We start from the raw sequence: 21256 nt of genomic DNA, 5'->3' as shown, positions 1-21256 counted from the left end.
GATGCTATTTTTGGCCTGTTTTCAAGAGTGGTAAGGTTTGGTACAAAACAATAGGGTATGCATTTATATCTGTTTTCCAGTCAATTTTGCTTAAAAAGCTACCTATACGATACCACTTTATTGCCACCCTTTGGGTACATAGCACAACAGAACTGTAGCTAGAGCTAGATTCACAGCTGAAAGCTATTGGTTTACAGAATATCGTCAAAACATAGAAAGCCCCATTTTTAAACATGACATGACACCTTCATAATACAGTGATACAGTGACGACACACAGCAATGAACTACGGTCAACCTGAACTCAAACAAGCCTGGTCATCTTCTTGTGACAACAACCACATTCCAAGATTCTTAAGAGCATGAGCAGAGTCTGCTGTATGTCCTCGTGTTGTTAATGAAGACATCTAAAAATGCATTGAAAGGACGAGTGGAGCCGCTTTCTCTCTATATTTGTGTGTGCTTGCCGCACGTCTATATATGAAATAATGAACTTGAGTTCACAAAAGACATGATATGTATATATGTATGTGTATATATATATGTATATATGTATGTGTGTGTGTGTGTATATATATATATATATATATATATATATATATATATATATATATATATATATATATATATATATATATATATATATATATATATATATATATATCTTTATTCTTTGAGTGAGAATCACATCAATCGTAACTTTGTGTCATACTCCATGCCTACCAAAAGAATACCGTTGGCAAGGGAAACAAGCCTGATTAGGGTGAACCACACTGTCTTTAACTAAATTGTAATGCTCAGTGGAAATAAGACATTTGATTACATTTGCCCCTTTCCTGCTCTTTAAAGAGTAGGGATGTAAAGAAAGTCTTTCTGTTTGGGGGTGTAAATGGGGTGTTTAGTCCATGTACTGTGACTGTGTTTTGGACTGTGGGGGTTTTGTTCTAAAAATAAAAAGTAGTTTGATCCAATAAAAGTTTAGCTACCCATGCCTCTGACCTATCTGCTGTACCATTGTGCATTGTCTACTGTATATGTTTATCACTACACCACTAGAATTTCAATAGCCTTTATTGATCTATAGGCTAATGCAGAAAGCACAAGACCTCGTTTCCTTTTTAGAGTAAAGGTGTCTGTGGATTTTACTGACAGAAGTGAATAGTTAACCCTTGTGTTAACTTTTGAACTTTTTTTTTTTTTACCATAGCCACCTCATGTGCAGAGAATCATGCTTTTTTACACAATGACTCATCAGTTTTTAGCAATTCTTTGAGCTCACAATTTTTATTTTGAGTATACCCAAATATAAACTGTTTATTTTGGTGTTTCTGCTCTGTAAAACCCAAAATGTTATGGGAACTCAAATCATTCGAGCAAAACAATTGCAACAAGCAATTTAAGTTCAGAAACGAATCCTAATGAGTACTGTGAACTTAATTAATTTGAGTAAATGAAGCAATTTGAGCACAGTAAAACCTGTTAAATGAGGAGAACTTAAACCAACTGAGTTCTGTAAAACCCAATAAGTTAAGGCAACTGAAAGCGTTTGAGGATACCGATTGCAACAAACCATCAGGTAAAAAACTAATCAATATGAGTAACTTACTCCATCTAAGTTGAAGTAATGAGGTATTTAATTACCTTCAACGCGGAGTTCAAAACATTTTTTAAATAAGTAGAATTAACTTTCAGTCAATTTTGAGTTAACCACTCATTTCATTTGAAAAAGTTGACTGTTGTGTTTTATTATGTGTTTAACAAATTGCTTAATTTTAATCTGGCCCACAGACAATGTGTAAACTAAAAAAACGACAAATTGGTGAAAACTTTAGCATGTTTGCAAGGTTACCGTGATGGTTTTCTTGTGTAACGTGATTAAAATGGTAAGAATTAGCAAGTTCGTAGCATGAGTTGGCATTTTCCTATGGTGTTTCTAATATTATTAATATTTTAAGCATGTTATTGGCATGTTTCTTACATAAAATAACATGATGCTACCACAAACTAGCCTGTTGATAGCATGGTTCTAGCATGAGTAATCATGTGCAAAGAATTATAAGTTGCTAGCATTATTTAACAAGTAATCAACATGATTTTTAACTTTTATAGTCAATATCAGCCATTTAGTTTGGTCATAATAATGTTGATCGAGTTTACACTATTCACACATCCTCAAAGGGTTCCAAACCTGTTTGAGTGTTTGAACACAAGAGAAGATATTTTGAAGAAATTTGAAAACCCGTAGCCATCAATATCTGTCAAATACTTTGTAAGTCAATAGTTATGTTTCCAACATTTTTCAAAATAACTTCATTTATCTGCATTAGCACAAAGAAACTTTTAAAGGTTTTAAAGAAATAAAGGGTGTGCAAATGATGGCAAGTTAAAATTTTGGAGTGAACTATCCCTTTAATTTGTATTGGGCACTGAATATACATTTAACAGTTCTCAGTGCCATTGCCGATCATTTAAATCCAATCAGGTTAAGATGTTTAATATAGCTGGTTTATGCACATGTTCTCGTTATGTTTACCATGCCAGTAGGTGAATGAGATCTTTATGATCATCACTAATATCTCTCACTTCATTAGACTACAATCTGCCGGTTAGAAGTCAAGACCCTTATGGGTTTTCTCTGTATAGAGCGAGCTTCTTAGTTATCATGCTGAAGTGCAGTGAAGCCGGCTGGGCTGATTCAGGTTTAATCAAACACATCACGCTTCAGCTGCTGCTGTGAGAGGGAATGATCGGAGGTCCAGAGTGATCAATGGTGTTTTAGAGCACAAAGCTCTCTGTGGGAATCATGTAAAAGAAGAGGCGTTTTCTCACAGCCTAACACTGAGTTTTGTACATGCTCTATTGACTGTTTGAAATCTATTTAGCAAGATTTTTCTTGCTTAAGGTTATTAAATATTTCCTGCAGTCAAACCTTTATGATCTTTTGTCATTATGATGGGTAAAAAAGGGTTTGTGGGATCAGGAAATATTGTGAACCAGACATGCCTATTCAGATGGGTATATCTGTATGGCAGGGTAAACTTAAAAATATATATATTTCTATGGTATTTGCATTAAGCAAAGAATGTACATGGGTTAAATGTAGATTTGGATGAATCTTATTATATGTTTTAATGTATGAAAAGTTATTGGACAATGTATTTAATTCAAGACAATTTCATTTTAATTTAAAGAAACTCAATTGCTGTAATTTAAGTCTATTCTTTTGTTTTTCAAGCAGTTTGAATTGTGCAAGAATCCTTATTCTTAAATATGAAACATTATATGATTCATCAAATAAATCTGTCTCCCTTGCATTCCAATTCAAATTCCAGTTGAGTAACATTATAGGTGTGTCCACAACAAAGGGAATTTTAACACGTGAATTTACAAGGATTTATATTTACCATGTCATTTCCCAAATATGTGGCTGGAAGGGCATCTGCTGCATAAAACATGTGCTGGTATAGTTGGTAGTTCATTACGCTGTGGCGACCCCTAATCAATAAGGGACTAAGCTGAAGGAAAATAAATGAATACATTTGTTTGGAGAACATAAATAAGAAATGTCAGCTTTTGTTTGATTGTTATGTTTTTGATCATCATAAAAATAAGGTTACTGATATTCTTTAACTATATTCTTCAAAAGAATTTATGATTTAATAAAGAAATTAACAATTAAATTCATAATAAAACTTGAAAATTAAAAGAAAAGTTTTGGTTAACTGCCTCATTTATGTTTACAAACGTTATAAACTAAATGTTCCAATAATGTTGTTTAGCTTTAATAAATTCTAAATTTAAGCACAATTTAACCAGGTCTTTGAAGGGGAAATGACATCATTCAGCCGTGACAATAAAACACTGAAGATGTTTATGGAACATATCTATAGATCAATCTATATTTAACCTATGAGGTCACCTTTTTATCAGACAGTATCAGATGTTTGTCTTAAGATTTACAGCATGGCAAATGTCATGTCTGCAGTTATGTCTTCCGTCTCTAAAGGCACCTTCTGAGTTATTAATACCCTTTCACCTTACATGTTCTGACAGATCTCATTTGTTTCCTTTTTGCTGGTGCTGTCTGGAAATGTGGAAGACAGGCATGAAATTCTGAAGTAATTTCCTCTAAAGTCAATTCTGGCCAGAAAATAATCTGTTCTGATGAATTTTTCAAACGTACATCTATGATTTCCTGTTAATGGTTGGTGTGGAAGGCAAAGATTTAGTCAAATATTTACCAGGTGTAGGGAGTATTTCCCCGCAAGCAATTTTACATTCATAGAGTAGAGAGAGGACTATTGTTGTTATTTTGTCCTATCAGAATGCTTCTAATGAACACTTCCTGTTTTTTTTTTATTTATTAATTTTTTATTATTATTATTATTATTTATTTTATTTATTTATTTTTTTTACAATTTTGAGAGTTGTGGCCCTGGATTTTATTATTTTAAAGGTCCCAGATATAGTGTAGATTTAGGATACAGTATAGATTTATTAAGTTGAACTGTTTTCAGATATCTACATAGTAGGTATATAGCTTAGTTCATAAATTCTCCAAAAATTGTTGTATGCTCCTGTATTACCTGAATATGTCATTAATATCAGAAGCTCGGGTTTGAAACAGTCGTGAATATTATTGAACTCTATTATTAAGTCCCTTTATTTTTGCTTTAGTTATCCTGCCTTTCCCGTTTCCAAAATAAGAGCCCCACATACATAATAAGTGTACTATAAGCTTAAATAGACCTAAAATATAAGGAGGAATACTATAATTGTAATCGCTTATTAGATAAAATTGTAGAAAATCATATGCTGTCTGGTGCATGCATATTAATGATCCCCCATACAATGTAACAGTCTGTGTTTTATTTATTTATTTTTCAATTGGCCTGATTTTCACTGTGATTTTACACTCTTGGGATTCACATGGGATCAAGGAAACAATAGTGTTTGATGCTCACAGTATGGCTATTTTCACGTACTGAACTCCTATTATTCAGCTATGCTTAGGTATATCTAGATTTACATTATATGGCATCTTTAGTGGCAGTTGTGTAGATGGATCGGTAGAGCACTGCTTTGTGGTATCTTAACAATCATGGGTTTAAGCTCAGAAAATGCCCATACTAGATATAGGTATGAATTTTGACTAGACTGTAAATAGTATCCCAATTGTGAGATTTGCTTTGTTAATGGTGAATCATTGTATTGTTGTATCAAAATCATCTCTAATTTGATTTCTGGTAAACGTTACATGTTGAGCTGCAATACTCATGTAGGTTCCAATTCTTTAGTCCTGTCACATTTCTTGTTCCCTTTTACTGTAAAATGAAACAAAAAGGAGAGTTGTTTTGATAAAACTACCATATATACATTTCTTTATCTCTTTATAGGTAACTTCAGCATTCATGAGGAACTGGAGCATCTCGTGGCTGACTTCTTGGGTGTGGAGTCTGCCATGGCGTTTGGAATGGGTTTCGCAACCAATTCCATGAACATTCCAGCTCTAGTCGGAAAGGTCAGCATTTAAAAGTTAATCCTCAATGGTGCCTCTTTACATCCGTCTTAAATCATTCAGTTTTATCTGTTGAAGTGAGCTCAGCAATGTGCTATTAATCTGTTATCTCTGGGTGTCTGCTATTAATTGCCACCATAAACAGTTTTTCACGCACCAGCGAATAAGCCAACGAACCAGCACATTAAACAAACCCTTGTTAAAAAATAATGTGCAATCTGACAGACGAGCATAGTTAGAAGTGACAACGTTTGTTTAGGGCGTCTCATTAGGGCTTGTTTATGCTGGGCTCAATGATGTGGTCGTCAAAACCAGCTCTGATGAGAAGACCTGAGGATCTGGAGGAGATTCGAAAGGGCTGAAGGACTGTCTTAAAGTGCCGGAAAAATGCTGCGGGGAATGATTTTACTCAAGGAACGTCTTTATGATGCTGCAGCCTTGAGGGATCTGTTAAGCAGAGGGTCCAACAAATTCTGCCTTCTGGTGGAGGTGTCAGGTCAAGGCCTCTCAAGGTGAAGAGGAGATGACAGTGTTGAATAAGACTATGCTCTGCAGCTATTGAGACTTTGTCATGCAGTTTATGTCAGAAGATTCAACATTAAGAAGACTAAGGCTGGGGGGTTGATCTCTGAAGGGGAAAGGCTCATTGATGGAATGCACTGTAAGATACATTAGAAGAAAATGTCTTCCAAATGCATACATCTACTGTAACTTAATTTAAGTCATTACTCAGGGTAGTGTTCCCAGAAGTCCTTGCAGACATTGTATTTTTTAAGACAAATCATAAGAATAGTCTTTTGATTCTCTTCTCTTTACATGGTTTAAAAGTCAATGGAATACTTAAAAGTAGGGTGGCACGGTGGTTGGCATTATCGCCTTACAGCAAGAAGGTCGCTGGTTTGAGTCCAATCGGCATTTCTTTGTGGTGTTTGCATGTTGTCCCAGTGTTTGCATGGGCAGGGGTGGATTTAACTAATAAGCAGGTAAGGGTTGAAGCTGGAAGGGCATATGCTGAAATAGTTGGCGGTTCACTCCGCTGTGTCGATACTAAGCCGAAGGAAAATGAAAGAAAACTTAAAAGTTAGCTTGAGGAAGCCTAAAATAGTTTGAAATTAAAGGTAATGGATCACAATTTATACTGTTAGCATGTATTACATATTGCAGGCAGTGTTTTTCTAGCATTATTTAGCATGCTGCTAGCATAGGGCTGGGCGATTTGGCCTAAAATCAAAATCTCGGTTAATTAAATTAATTTGAACTCTATTACGATTAATGAAGGATTATTTGTTTTATTTATTTTTATTTGTTTGCCCTCACACTTTTGTGAAGTAAATGTGCTCACAAATTACTAGTGAGAAATTTTTGAATGAAGAGTGCATTATTTGATTTTAAAATAATTAAAAAAACAAAGATATTTACATTAGATGTCACCTACACTATTTTTTTCTATTGGAAGGAATGCGTCAATAGAGCCACCATTTTAGGACAGGGTAGCGCTCCTTTGAAATTAATGTGAGACCAATGTGCATTGGAGGACTGGCCATCAAGAGCCAATGACACATACAGTGCATACAGAAAGTATTCATAGCGCTTTACTTTTTCCACATTTTTTTATGTTGCAGTCTTATTCCAAAATTGATTAAATTCATTTATTTCCTTAATATTCTTCACACAATAGCCTATAATGACAATGTAAAAAAAGATTTTTTGAAATTGTTGCAAATTTATTAAAAAATAAAAAAACCTGAAAAATTACACGTACATCAGTATTCAAAGCCTTTGCTCAATACTGTTGATGCACCTCTGGGAGCAATTACAGCCTCAAGTCTTTTTGAATTTGATGCCACAAGCTTGGCACACCTGTTTTTGGAAATTTTTGCCCATTCCTATGTGCAGTACCTCTCAAACTCTATCAGGTTGGATGGGAAGCGGCAGTGTACATCCATTTTTAGATCTCTCCAGAAATGTTCAATAGGATTTAGTTCTGGGCTCTGGCTGGGTCACTCAAGGGCATTTACCGAGTTGTTTTGAAGCCACTCCCTTATATATTTTTGTAGTGTGCTTTGGGTCGTTGTGCTGCTGGAAGATGGTCATGCTTAGCTTGTGCTTTGACATGCACTGTCAACCCTGTGACCTTTTATATAGACAGGTGTATGCCTTTTCAAATCATCTCAAAAACGTAAAATCTTACCTATGAAATGGTCAGTCTTTGTGCTTTGTTTTCTTTGTTTGCTCGTTACCACATTTTCACATTGCCTTTGCGGTTGACTAGTGCAATTAAATGACATTTGTCCTGGAAGCACTGTACAAATGTGGCGGCACTATTGACGCATGCTCATGGTCTGTATGTGATATATATATATATATATATATATATATATATATATATATATATATATATATATATATATATATATATATATATATATATATATATATGGAAGGAAACACACACTATCCACTACCAATGATTATTTATTGAACAGCAATGTTTAACAACTGAAATTAAAGCACACGTTACCTAAATAACTTGCTTTTTTTTTTTTTTTTTTTCAATGTTTTTTATATTACAATTTTTCTTCTAAATAAAATAACTCTTGTACATCCTGTTAATAATATTTGAAACTCTGCATTTCCTCCATTTTCTCTAAACAAATATGTTAATGTTCCAACATTAGGCTCATTCAAATCAAGACCTAAACCACACCTGTTTAGCTGTGCCTTTACTGAATGAGCACTGTGCTACGTCCGACAGATCACACTATTGTTTTTTTATTTTATTAATAATACCCGTTTTAACACATTTTAATCACTTTTATTATTTGTTTTTATTTTCTTATACTTGTCTTTTTTATTCTTATTTATGTAAAGCACTTTGAATCGTCACTGTGTATGAAATGTGCTATATAAATAAACCTGCCTTGCCTTGCCAATGTAAATAATAATTTGAATGTAATGGAAAATATGCCGTCTCAAGGCATCTCTGGTGCAGTTTACAATCATCATCAATGTTGTGCAAAATAAGGCTCAAGAATAGATCCATCGTACTTGACCAGAGATCAGATGTGGCTGTAGAGTGGCCACGGAAGTATAAACCTGCCTCAGCCTAACAGAGTGAGGTCTCGTGACTCCACATGGTAGGAAAAGTAATTGAAAAATGTGTCCTGGAAATATTTGATCGGTATAGGTTCTAAATGTCGATTACTTTTCGATGAATCACCCAGCCCTATGCTAGCATTTAGCATTTTTTACAATACAGTTACCGCAATTCTAGTATTATTCATTACACTGTTAACATTTCCGTACATTGCAAGCATATATCCAGCATGGATAGCACACACTGCTGATGATGTGGCTTATTATTTGCATGATTTAGCACATTAACATGTTTCTAGCATGGGTTAACATTGATATTGCATTTTAGTATATTGTTAGTATTATTTAACATAGTTACAAATATAGCATATCTAAAACAGAATTTAATACACTTCTGCCTTTATATAAGATGTTAGCATGTTCTAGCACATTGTTAGCATGTTTTATTACATTTTAGTGGTGGTGTAACGGATCACGATTCTCACACTTTGGATCATGTTTTGTTTTTTTTAGTCATGGATTGGACCATTTTTCAGATCAGCCAAAAAGGGGAAGAGACAAAAGTACTTTGCTTTGCATTTATTACAAAAACAGTACAGCAAGACACTTTTGGTGTTAACAAACAGAACTTAGAACCTGTCATTTTATTTAAAATGAAATGAAGAAATAATCAGCTGAATAAAAATAAATGGTAAAATATTCAGTACTGTCAACAATTCACTGTTGCTACTACTGCTGCTGATAATGCTAAATGTAGAAATCTAACATAATTTGTACAACCATATTTATTTTTAGTCTCATTTTCAATAAATGATTCAATTATTCACTCAAACCAAATGTTTCATTGCTAGATGGGTTATTTTTCGAAGAATTATTCAGTGGCATATTTTTGATGGCTGGTTGTCTTCATCTATTGGTTAAATAATGTAGTTGCTGCCTACAACTTTCATTTTGGAGCGTCATTAAATGCATAAGTTGGTGAATTTAATCTTTACCATAAACATCACTGGTTTTATCTAAACTATAAACTGTTATCCCAGTACTTCTGTGTTAATTGAATGTTTGTAACTTCATAACTAACTTAAAGGATTAAAGACTCATTCTCTTTCTTGATTTTTGCATTTTTAAAACATGGATCCGACTGCAGTGATTCAAAGGATTAATAAAAGAATTTGGACCACAATCATGTATAATTTATGTTGTGTGGGTGTTGAGATCCTGAACTTTTAATGATTAATCTCACAGCTTACACTGAATGCATTGATGCAGGCTAAACAGGTAGTAACAGAAACCACCTTTAATGAAACCCACCACATCCCGAATAACCTTCCACAACTTCTTCCGCCATCATTATATTACACAGGAATGCCTAAATGCTTTCATCCATGTGATTTGAATGACGTGAGAAGCAATCTCTCTGTGATCGTTACAAATTTAGGATTAGTCAACCAGTAAAAAAGAAATTATTAATCCGCAGGCCATGTGTGTTTTGAACCGTACGAATCACGAATCAACTGTGATCTGTTACACCCCTAATATTTAGCTTGTGCTAGAATGATAAGGTGATGAAGTGGATCTGGAACCAGACTGATCAATCCCTAGCTGTGACTGGATTGAACTTGTGGTTAATTAAATCTGCTCAAAATAAATGAGCTCAATTCCAAGTTTAAGATTTCAATAACAAAAATAGAGGATATAAGATTAGAGAAAAACAAACAAACCAACAAATAATTAAAGGGAAAAAGGGAAAAACAAACTTACTGTATAATAAGTGAAAACTAATAGGAAATATTTATTTTTGTTCTTTAAATTGTATGACATTTGTATTTTCTGTACACCCCCACCAAATTTTAAAAGGTGCCATATGCTAAACTGTTTGTGATATATTTGCAATATCTTTTGAATAGAACCTCACAACGCGTTATTGGCGGCTTGCTGATTCATTATGTGTTCAGAGCCATAAAGTAACATATGTCTTGTTTCCAGGGCTGTCTGATCCTGAGCGATGAGCTAAATCACACGTCCCTCATTCTGGGAGCCAGGTTGTCAGGAGCAACCATTCGAGTCTTCAAACACAACAGTGAGTACATGTTCGCAATATTATGATATTAATACATGTCAGGTCACTGAGTGTGTTCAGTTATGAACACAACTACTCAGCGTCTGTAAATTCTGAGGTCATCACCTTAATGGTTAGTAACTACATTTAAGCATTAGCCTGCGCCGGGCTATGTTTGGGTTTTATATTAGCAGTGCTTTAGGGATTCCATAGTGGTTAATGGCATTCTTGTGTAGCTACTGAAGAACTTGAGCGCATCATTCTCCAGAGGATCAATGAGAATAGTTGATGCATGAACAACAAAAGCTTCAATGTACTCTTACAGCATCTGGCCAATAGTAGGTTGTGTGCCACTGATTTAAAAATGGTCTTGATTCAAGCGAAAAAGTATTTTTTTTAAACCTAACTCCATTTCTCTTGGCAAATTGTTCAAATTGAGCACAAAAGATGATTCAGGTTTGTTTGATTATGGTGAGAAGTAATGCTGTATTTGGTTTCCTATTGAGTAAAGTGCACTTCCAAGTTGGAAATACTTGCAGAGGCACTTCTATTTTAGTTCAGATACGGGTGTGTGATGTATTGTGGGTGGATATGATACACTAATGATAAATATTTACTTTAAAGTAAATGAAATGCATCAGTGAGTCAAAGTTCATTATTAAATCATAATCCAACCTGTTTAGCAAGCAGGAGTGTAAAACACAGTAAATTATTCTCTTTGTTTAAACAGGTACATCTGCGGAATAAGTGTTTGCACTGCATAGCAATTTATTTGTTAGGACATGTTTGTTGACAAATACCTGCCCTGTGTTAGCCTTTAAGTGGTAGATCTGCGTATTTTGCTTGTTTTTCAGGTATCCATGAAGATTTGTGAGAGTCAGTGACTTTGAGTCCAAAAATATACAGACAAACCAAACTGAAATCCAGGCTTCCCACATGAAAAAAATGCTATAGTAATCAATAGTAAATACTATAGTATTTTTGATCCATACTGTAGTAAAGTACTTGGAATAACCTGTTGTGGTGATTCTATAGTTGATATACTAATATAAACTAATCACCCAATACTGTAGTTTTCTATTGCATACATTATACTACATTATAATACACCACAATTTACTGTAGTAAAAAGTATTTGTACTGTAAAATGTATTACATTTTATCTGTTACTATAGTTGATACTACAGTGTGTTGTAATTAGGGTTGTAACGGTATGAATTTTTCACGGTATGATAATCGTCTAAAACAATACCACGGTTTGACGGTTTCGCGGTATACGGTATGTTACAAATGTTACAAAATAATAGAACAGTGAAGCAAATTTGACTTTTTCCAAATAATATATTTTTAGTTACTATAAACAACACCACTTACAATGAACAAATAAAAATAAGAAAATAATAAATAATGTGTCAAAGTCCAAATAAAGTCCAAATAAACATGGTGCAAATCCTCAGTAAAAAATAGATATAAATATTTACTATACTATAAATAGTTACATATCGAAACTAGATTCAATATGGAACATCCTTAGGTTTTATGTGCCAGCATGGATATGGTTGTCTGTGGATATGGATTTGGAAATGGTTGTTTGCAATGCAGACAAACAGCTGCACCTTCATTTGTGTCTTTTGAAAACAGCAAGAGCAGCAGTTCGTCTTTGCTGTGTCACTGTTTTGTCATGTTTCTGTGCTGCTGTGCATGCAAAAGTACTTAGTATGAGAATTATTTCATGCAAAACTTTTTTTTTTTGGCGTTTTATTTAGCCGCGCATAAATGTATGCCTTTCTCTCATTCCGTGTTGTTCAAAAAGCTTGGTCCACAAACAAAAGCGAAACCTATGCTTATTGGTTGTGATGTAGCGAGTTTGAACCAATCTGGGCATGGAGGAGGGATAATGCATCAATGTATCATGTCTGATTTGTCCGGAGACACAGTGACGAGCGTTTCTTTGTCAAATCAGCGTTGTCAAATGTTGATGACGTAACCGCACTGATTCCGGAGCCTCTGAAAGGAATGTTATGATCCACGAATGTTATGTGATACAGCACTGGAAAGCTGAGATTATCTTCTTTATGCCAATCTTTGAATTGTATGAATCGGATCAGCGGATCAAAAGTTATTAAACATTTAAGAGCAATACTTATTTTTAGCCGCGGGCGGCTGTCTCGGTCTTTAAGGGTTAAAACCGTTAATATGCAATTGTTCATGGTATGATAATCGTGCACGTTCAAATCGTGGTAAACCGTCATACCGGTATATTGTTACAACCCTAGTTGTAATATTCATTAACATTCATTCATTCATTTATTCATTTTCTTGTCGCCTTAGTCCCTTTATTAATTCATAACAGCACTACCTACTGCGCCACTGCTTCACCCTATTCATAAACAAAGAGTTGTAAATGCTAAAATGTATACAGTGTAATGGCCTTTACTATAGTTTTACATAGAATAGCTCCTCCTCTTTTAAATAAAACAGCCAATAGCGTTTTAGCACAGCTTTGCCAGTGTAAGTGACTGAGCTAAGCGTATCAAATAAAAAGCAAATGAGAAGCGTCTTGAAGTGGGTGGACTTTACTATAGTATAGTTCAAAGACACTGTCGCCACAGCGGAATGAACTGCCAACTTATCCAGCATATGTTTTACACAGCGGATACCCTTCCAGCTGCAACCCATCACTGGGAAACATCCATACACACTCATTCACACATTTCAGCCTACCCAATTTACCTATACCACATGTCTTTGGACTTGTGGGGGAAACTGGAGCACCCGGAGGAAACCCACGCCAACATGGGGAAAACATGCAAACTCCACAGAGAAATGCCATCTAATCCAGCCGAGGCTCGAACCAGTGACCTTCTTGCTGTGAGGCGAACGTGCTACCCACTGTGCCACCGTGCAGCCCTACTATAAATGAATGTAATATATGACTTGCCACTTTAAAAACTGGACAACCAATGAGATATGCTTTTTGATCACATGCCGAGAGCTTTTACAGTAAAACACTACTTGGTGGCGCTCAAGTGCAAAACATTCTAACTGAGTGCACAGCAGTTATAGACCAGACTTAGATGGATGGGTTTAAGCGAAACAGTCAGTCTGTTAAATAAACTGAATGTTATTTACAAAATTATCACCTTTAAGCTAACGTGACGGTAGCCATTGACTTATATTTTATGAATCACAGAGGACTAGTTTAAGCTAAAAATCTTCAACTGTATAATTGTTATATTCGAAAGACAGTTAGTGACCTATATTTTGAATACCCTGAGGGTATTAACAGCACAATTTCATTGTTAGATGAACTTTCCCTTAAATGTTTACTTTGAGTGTTATCCATCATTTGTAGATAAGTGCGTAATGTTCAGAAGTCAAAAGATGGAACTTGACATTAATCCTGCTGGAAGATACATAATCAGAAGCAGACTATAGCATTTTTTTTAAAGTTTCTCTTGTTGGTGTCTGCTTATACCCATTGGATTGACATTGAACAGCTCCTCCTCTTTTAAATAAAACAGCCAATAGCGTTTTATCACAGCTTTGCCAGTGTAAGTGGTTGAGCTTAAGCTCATCAAATGAAAAGCAAATGAGAAGCGTCTTAAAGGGGGTGGGACATGACAGATAGTAGAGTGCATTTGATTGGTCAATATTTGATAAAAACTGACGTATGAGGATAGCTTGAAGAGATCCTTGTAGACTAACATACTGATACTAACATCCAAAAACGTTTTAGATGTTAAAAGAGATTTCATGTTTTAGATTTTAATTTCGCTGAACCTTTAAATTCCCTAAATGTGCTGCAGACACAGAATATTCGGAGAGGGCCTTTGTTTTAGCTTTGTTGCTTCATTAATTATATAAGAACTTGGTGAAGGAAAGAATTGAGCATTTTAAAAATAAAAAACCTAAAATCAAATTTTGTCATTTCACTTCAAATGTTTTGAGTAACGTACATTTTGAAGTGAGTAGGGGGGTTTCCACTGCACACCAAAAAGTTTTGACTCCAAACGTCCATAGCCAACCTGCATGACAGCATAACAAATGTAAACAAAGGCAGAGTTTGACATTTAGGCCCACACACCTTCCGATTTCACGTGTCACTCTTCCTATTCACGTTGTTCTTGGCCTGAAAGCTTTGTTTAGGTGAGTGTATTTCAGGACTGCGTGGATAAAGAAAGCAGGCTGTGTCCACATTGGCCTTCACTGGCCTAAATATGTCCACCTGTTTGAAATGAGGCCACTTTAATGAGACACTATATGGAACAGCCTTTTCTTTGGTCCTTTTGTCACTTTATATTCATGGAGATAGAAGGGAAGGGGAGAAGTTTGTAGGGTAAAAGTGGAGGAATGAGACCAGGATGTGACACAGGTCAGAATCCAGTTTGTAGTTCAACTCTGCCATCTGTTGGCCAGTTTGTAACATTACAATGTCTGTTTATTAGAAGCTTTGGGCTAGTTGTTTATAATGTGTTTTTGGGCTTATTTACATAATGCACTCATGCATTTGGGCCTACACAATAAATGGGACCAACCAATAATAGTGCCCTTGAATATCCCAGTGTGCAATTAGAACTCGGTTTCACATAACATCACTATTAATCATTGTAATTTATTTCCCTTTCCTTCAATGCTTCAGGCTTTGCCAGTCATTCCCCCTAGGATACAATTATTGGAAAGGTTTTTTTGCAGTAAGATGCAATTTAGCTTCGGTTAATGTTTGTTTTATGCAAGTTCATGCTGTAATAAATCAGATCATTGAATTCAAGTAATTTACCTGATAAAGAAACACTCTTCCACATACACAAACAGCTATTTAGACTTATTTTGGTGATGTAGGGCAACTATTTTGTATATATTTGACATCTTTTTTTTTTTTTTAGTCCTACTCTGGGAATAGTGACATATTCAATTCAGGTTTTGAATACATGGATTAGCAAACACCAATGTAGTCCTGCATGGCAAAATATGCTTTTATAAATTTGAGTTTTTGACTTGTTTGTAGCCCAAATATCTTAAAGTTCTTAAATCAAGCAACATTTTCTAGACAAGAAAAAAAAACTAAATTAAGTTTTTTTTATTAAGACAAGCTTTTTTTTGCCAATAGGGTGTTAAGTTTAGATTTTCTAAGGCAAAAAAACAACTATTTTGATGACTTAGGTCGATGAGGTTTTGTCTAAATATCAAACAATTCTTAAATCAAGCAGCATTTTTTAGATGAGACATTTTTTACAATTTCTTTACATCATCAAAATTAAAGGTGCTATATGTAAGTTTGACACACAGTGGTTAAACTAGGTATTACATTCCTGGATCAAAACAAAGGAAGCGCAGGTTGCCAGATTGACCAACAGGAGTGAGTCTGACTATCGAACCTAAAGGCTGATTTAAATCGTGTTCTAAATAAAGCAACAGCACGCAAAAGAAGCAATATTTTCCATATTAAAAAGAGTTTTTGTTCTAACCAACACCTCAAATTGATATTTTAGAAACGGCTTCTGTTTCTTGCAGCTGAACAGCAGAAAACAATGATCACCTCAGGTACACCTCATGTGCTTCATTCAGTGTTAAATGCTTTCAATGCGAGTTTGAATGCATTTTACATTACATTTATTGCCATATTACTGAAAGCAGCAGCAGATGGTTTACCTCAGATCTTGAAAATAAAATAAATCGTTTAAAATTCAACTTTAGAACAATGACTCAAAACCAACATATGTACATTTAATAATGTTAAAGAGGTTTAATATTTATTAATTAGACTATACACTTTACTATTTCATGAGTGAGTGCATATTCTGTGCTTCTGAATGCCTGTCGTGTTTCGTCTGGTGCCAAATTGCTTATCACTGCAAATCTTGTCACATAGCATGTTTTGACACGGGGTTACAATGTAACCTGCTCACCTAATGTTTATGTTGGTAATATTTATATTATTTGCTTATTAATGACCTTATGTGGAACTCTAAATTTGCATCGCATTTCGGAGCCTGTTACTGTCCACTGGAGGTCGCATTTCAGTCAGGTACGCATGCTTTCAGAGTCTATCTGAATGATTTAATGAAATATGTGGTTTTCCACCAAGGCAACCTGGGGTGCTGAAATATAATTGGCTAAACTGGCATTGGGCTAGTCAAAGAGCCAAAACAAAGACAGCGTTCTGGCACGGATTGCCTATTTTCAAAGCAGAATACCTGATTTTTAGCATTGTTTTTCAGACAAACAAGAATGTTCTCCTAGCATGTTATTTTTTTAAATATCTGCAAACATATTATGGTATTTGTATGCTTTAGAAGAGTCAAAAACTTACAAACAGCACCTTTAAGTGAGTTTTTTTTAAACAAACCTGATTGTCTGCCAAAGGACCAAGTAAAGTTTATATTTTCTAAGAAAAAAAAACTATTTTGATGACTTCTTTGATTTTCTTACTTTGAGGTTTTGTCTTGTTTCTAGTCAAAATTTCTAAAAAAAAAAAAAAAAAAAAAAAAATTCTAAAATTTTATAGTCAAGTAAACAAAATTTTTTACATGATCAAAATTAAGTAATTTTTTTTTTTTTTGGCAATTTTTTGTACCAAATTGTCTGCTAATGTGGTAAAGTTTAGGGAAAGGGCAATGAACACCTATCTTGACCACATATTCTGAAAAAAAAATTCAAATATTTTATACATTTTAAATTCTGCAACAAGTCAAAAACACAAAGTAAGACAAACATTTTTTTGCAGTGTGTATATATACCAAAACCTTATCATTATTCACATGCACTAGAGGCATCTAGAAGCATGATCGGTTGTTTGCAATTTGTAACGAGCTTAGTCTTCTAGTCTAGATCTAATCATACAGCCATATTTCTTTTGTTCATGATCAGCACGAGAACATTTCTTATAACCAAGCCTTTTTATAAACCTTTATAAGTGTCTCATTCTGTTTGCATTGGGAAGATGCATAAAGAAGAAAGCTCTTTGTTTGGTTAGGAAAAAATACCAACTAAGGGTGTGTATTTCTTTTAGCTGATTATGTCAGTGTGCTTGTTTTGTGTTTGGTTTCAGACATGCAGAGTCTAGAAAAGCTGCTGAAGGAAGCGATTTGCTCCGGGCAGCCTCGTACCCATCGCTCCTGGAAGAAGATTCTTATAATGGTGGAGGGCATTTACAGGTCAGAACGCTCGTGGATGTTATTCGGTTATATTTAGTCCATTCTTAATATAAGCAGTTGCATGAAATAAAGCAGGAAAGCAAAATAAATAAATAAATAAATAAATTAGTATTCAGCTTAACTTATAGCTTGGGTTACTTGACAAAGAAGAAATAAATAAAAGATAGAGAGAGAGATTTACTATCTCTTAGGGTTTAAATAACCAGTGGCAGTTCTTTTGGATGCAGTGGAAGTGCCTCTTTATTGCTCTCATTTCTTTGGGTTATTCTGATTTGTTGGTTTATTGAGGCCAAAGTCTTCAGTGGTGGATGCGTGACCGTTTTCAGGCTTTTAAGCATTGATAACACTTTTTTGTAAGGTCATTTGTTGCATAAATCTGTGCTCGCTGTGCTGTGAACACTGAAGCTTCATGAATTTTATATGAAATTCACGCAGGATTATAAAAGATTATGAATGATTCACTAACTTGCAACCACACCTGTACAAGGTAGCCAGATCAAACCATTTAGAGTGCATTGTGCTGTCACAGACAAAAGTGGGATTTCTTAGAACTACTGTCTAAGAGTACCGAAGGTTTATTTATTTGGAAAAAAAAAAGAGACACAAAAAGTTATGGATTATAAGGCATAATGGGTATAATGATTATTATTATGCTGTTATCATGCTAAATATTACAATGTAATATCCATTTTAACCTAAATTAGTTATGTAAAATACAAAAAAAATAGTAATGTTTTGGTCAATACATGAGGCTAATTTGCATGTATTTACAGTTAAAGTCAGAATTATTAGCCCCCCTGAATTATTAGCTCCCAGTTATTTATCTTTGCCATGATGACAGTAAATAATATTTGACTAGATATTTTAAGACACTTCTATACAGCTTCAAGTGACATTTAAAGGCTTAATTAGGTTTAAAACTGCTTTTATTCTAGCTGAAATAAAACAAAGAAGACTTTCTCCAGAAGAAAAAATATTATCAGACATAGTCAAAAATTCTTTGCTCTGTTAAACATCATTTAGGAAATATTTTAAATAAGAAAAAAAAATTCAAAGAGGGGCTAATAATTCAGACTTCAACTGTAAATACTGATACAAAGTCATTTGTGCTAAAAATACCTGTACATTTTAGTACACATGACATGAACATGTATCTGTTCATTCAATTTTTTTCACCAATACATATTTTATGTAACTATTTATTTTTAATTGTTACTGTGTCAGAACCTGCTGAAGTGCTGTGTGAGTCCACAGAAAATTTCCCCTTGAGGGACAATAAAGTTTACAAACTTAACTAAACTAAAACGTCCAGATTTGGCTTCAGCACTGACTAATCTAATATAGATTACAAAAATAATATTGTATAGCTTCTGTTCATAAGATAGATTTGTGAGGGTGTAGTTATATATTCTGAGCACTTATGTTGATCCTGGAACATCATTTTTGTATGAAAATGTACTTCATACCCATTTCTTACCCCTAAACTTAACCATAACTGTAAATTATTCCCAATTATTCAGAGGGTAGTAATAGTTGGATAACAATCATGTAGAAGTGCATAAACCTAACCATAAGCCTAAACTTAACATAAATTGTAAACGTATCCCTTAATTCTGATTGGCTGATTAGAACGTTGTTTCACGATCAACATAGATTTTATTCCAGGAGCATGTCCTACTTGGTGAAATCATGACTGGTGACATGAGCAAATCATACTAAAGTATACGAATGAGATTCATACTATTTTAAATTAATTACTAAATTAAAAGTAATGAATAGCTGTAAAGAAAAAAGAAAAAATTAAATGCATTATTTGAAAATAAAATGCAAATACTTTTTTTTATTTTGGTTATATTGAAGCTCTATTGTGATATATTCAAGTTAAACTAAATGAAAGTGAAACAAATAAACTTGGCAACTAGATTAAAAAAATAAGTCCAAAGTCCAAAGACATGCGGTACAGGTGAATTGGGTAGGCTAAATTGTCCGTAGTGTATGAGTGTGTGTGTATGAGTGTGTGTGGATGTTTCCCAAAGATGGGTTGTGGCTGGAAGGGCACCCGCTGCGTAAAAACTTGCTGGATAAGTTGGCAGTTCATTCCTAACAATAGAAATGAACTGCCGCCGTATTAATAAAGGGACTAAGCTGAAAAGAAAATCAATGAATGGATGTATTTGCTAATGTTACTTATTGCATTTACTATGGCTGCACAATATATCGTTTTAGCATCGATATCACAACGTGCGCGTCTACAATAGTCACATCACAAGATATTCAATGTTGAGTCTGAATTATAGTTGGCCAGCATCTACAGAATTGTTTTTAATTACTGCATTCATGTGGAATTTATATGATTAAGGAAAAAAATAAAAGTTTTTCTCACTTAGAATTTTTGTCTTGTTTCATAACATATCCACAATATCTACATTTCAAAGCGAAAACACGATTATTGTACTTGTTTTAAGGAAAAACTCAATATGCTATACTATATTCTTACTTGATATAACAATTTTTAGGTTTTTGGACTAGAATCGAGATATTTTTTGTGATTTTTTTTTTTGTGCATTGTGATTATTCATTTTCTGTACCCAAATACTGTTAGACTCCTCAGAAAACCGTCAAATAGAGCAAACTATCCTGTGAAATTGAATTCATATCGCAATTTTTAAATTGCAGAGAAATAAAATATCGCAATTTCAGATTTTTCTAATATTGTGCACTGTGCAGCCCTAGCATTTACTAACATTAACAATACATTTTTTTACAGTAATTGTTCATGTTATGAATTTGGATTTTAATAAGGACTAATGAAACCTTATTGTAAAATGTGACTATTTTCAGTTCAAATTGTGTTTATTTAAAGTAATAAAGTACATGTTATTTATTTATTATTTACATTTTAATTGTAGTCACAACCCTGTTTTATAAACACTATAACTGAAATCTTTCTTTCTTTCAGTATGGAAGGCTCTCTCGTCAGGTTGCCAGAGATCATAGCGCTAAAGAAGAAGTACAAGGCTTATCTATACCTCGATGAGGCCCACAGCATTGGAGCCGTGGGGCCTACCGGTCGGGGAGTTACAGAACATTTTGGGGTGGACCCTAAAGAAATAGACGTTCTGATGGGCACCTTCACCAAGAGTTTCGGGGCTACCGGCGGGTACATTGCTGGCAAAAAGGTGGGTAACATCCAATACTTTACCATCAAGGTCATCAATAGTCAAAAGGCAGAAGTCAGTCTAACATTGCACAGAAATTCACCCGTAGAGCTACTGTTTGTCATATGGTGACGCTGGTGCTGCAGAAATCACTTGTGCCACCTTTACTCAACATGCATACCATTCCCCAGACTCAAACACACGGTCTGGTTTCATGATGTAAAACTACATATGTTCCCCAAATGTCAGTCACAGTCCTGTCATACCTC

General features: G+C 34.3%; 1 protein-coding gene across 4 annotated transcripts in view; it reads left to right on the top strand.

The window, feature by feature from the left end:
* sptlc3 (serine palmitoyltransferase, long chain base subunit 3) overlaps window positions 1–21256 on the top strand; it is a 59234-nt gene that overhangs the window by 11649 nt on the left and 26329 nt on the right. For 3 of the 4 annotated variants that reach the window (XM_021480564.3, XM_021480563.3, NM_001003562.3), the window contains exons 5-8: window positions 5396–5520; window positions 10600–10693; window positions 17724–17829; window positions 20789–21008. In XM_021480564.3, the coding sequence (XP_021336239.1) occupies window positions 5396–5520; window positions 10600–10693; window positions 17724–17829; window positions 20789–21008 (545 nt within the window). Of the gene's footprint in view, window positions 1–5395; window positions 5521–10599; window positions 10694–11526; window positions 17139–17723; window positions 17830–20788; window positions 21009–21256 lie in introns of those variants that run through there. The other variant, XM_073919503.1, reaches the window with a different exon arrangement.

This window comes from Danio rerio, chromosome 13 (assembly GCF_049306965.1).
Source record: "Danio rerio strain Tuebingen ecotype United States chromosome 13, GRCz12tu, whole genome shotgun sequence".
In the NCBI taxonomy this organism is placed as follows: domain Eukaryota; kingdom Metazoa; phylum Chordata; class Actinopteri; order Cypriniformes; family Danionidae; genus Danio; species Danio rerio.
This window is presented reverse-complemented; position numbering and strand designations above follow the sequence as displayed.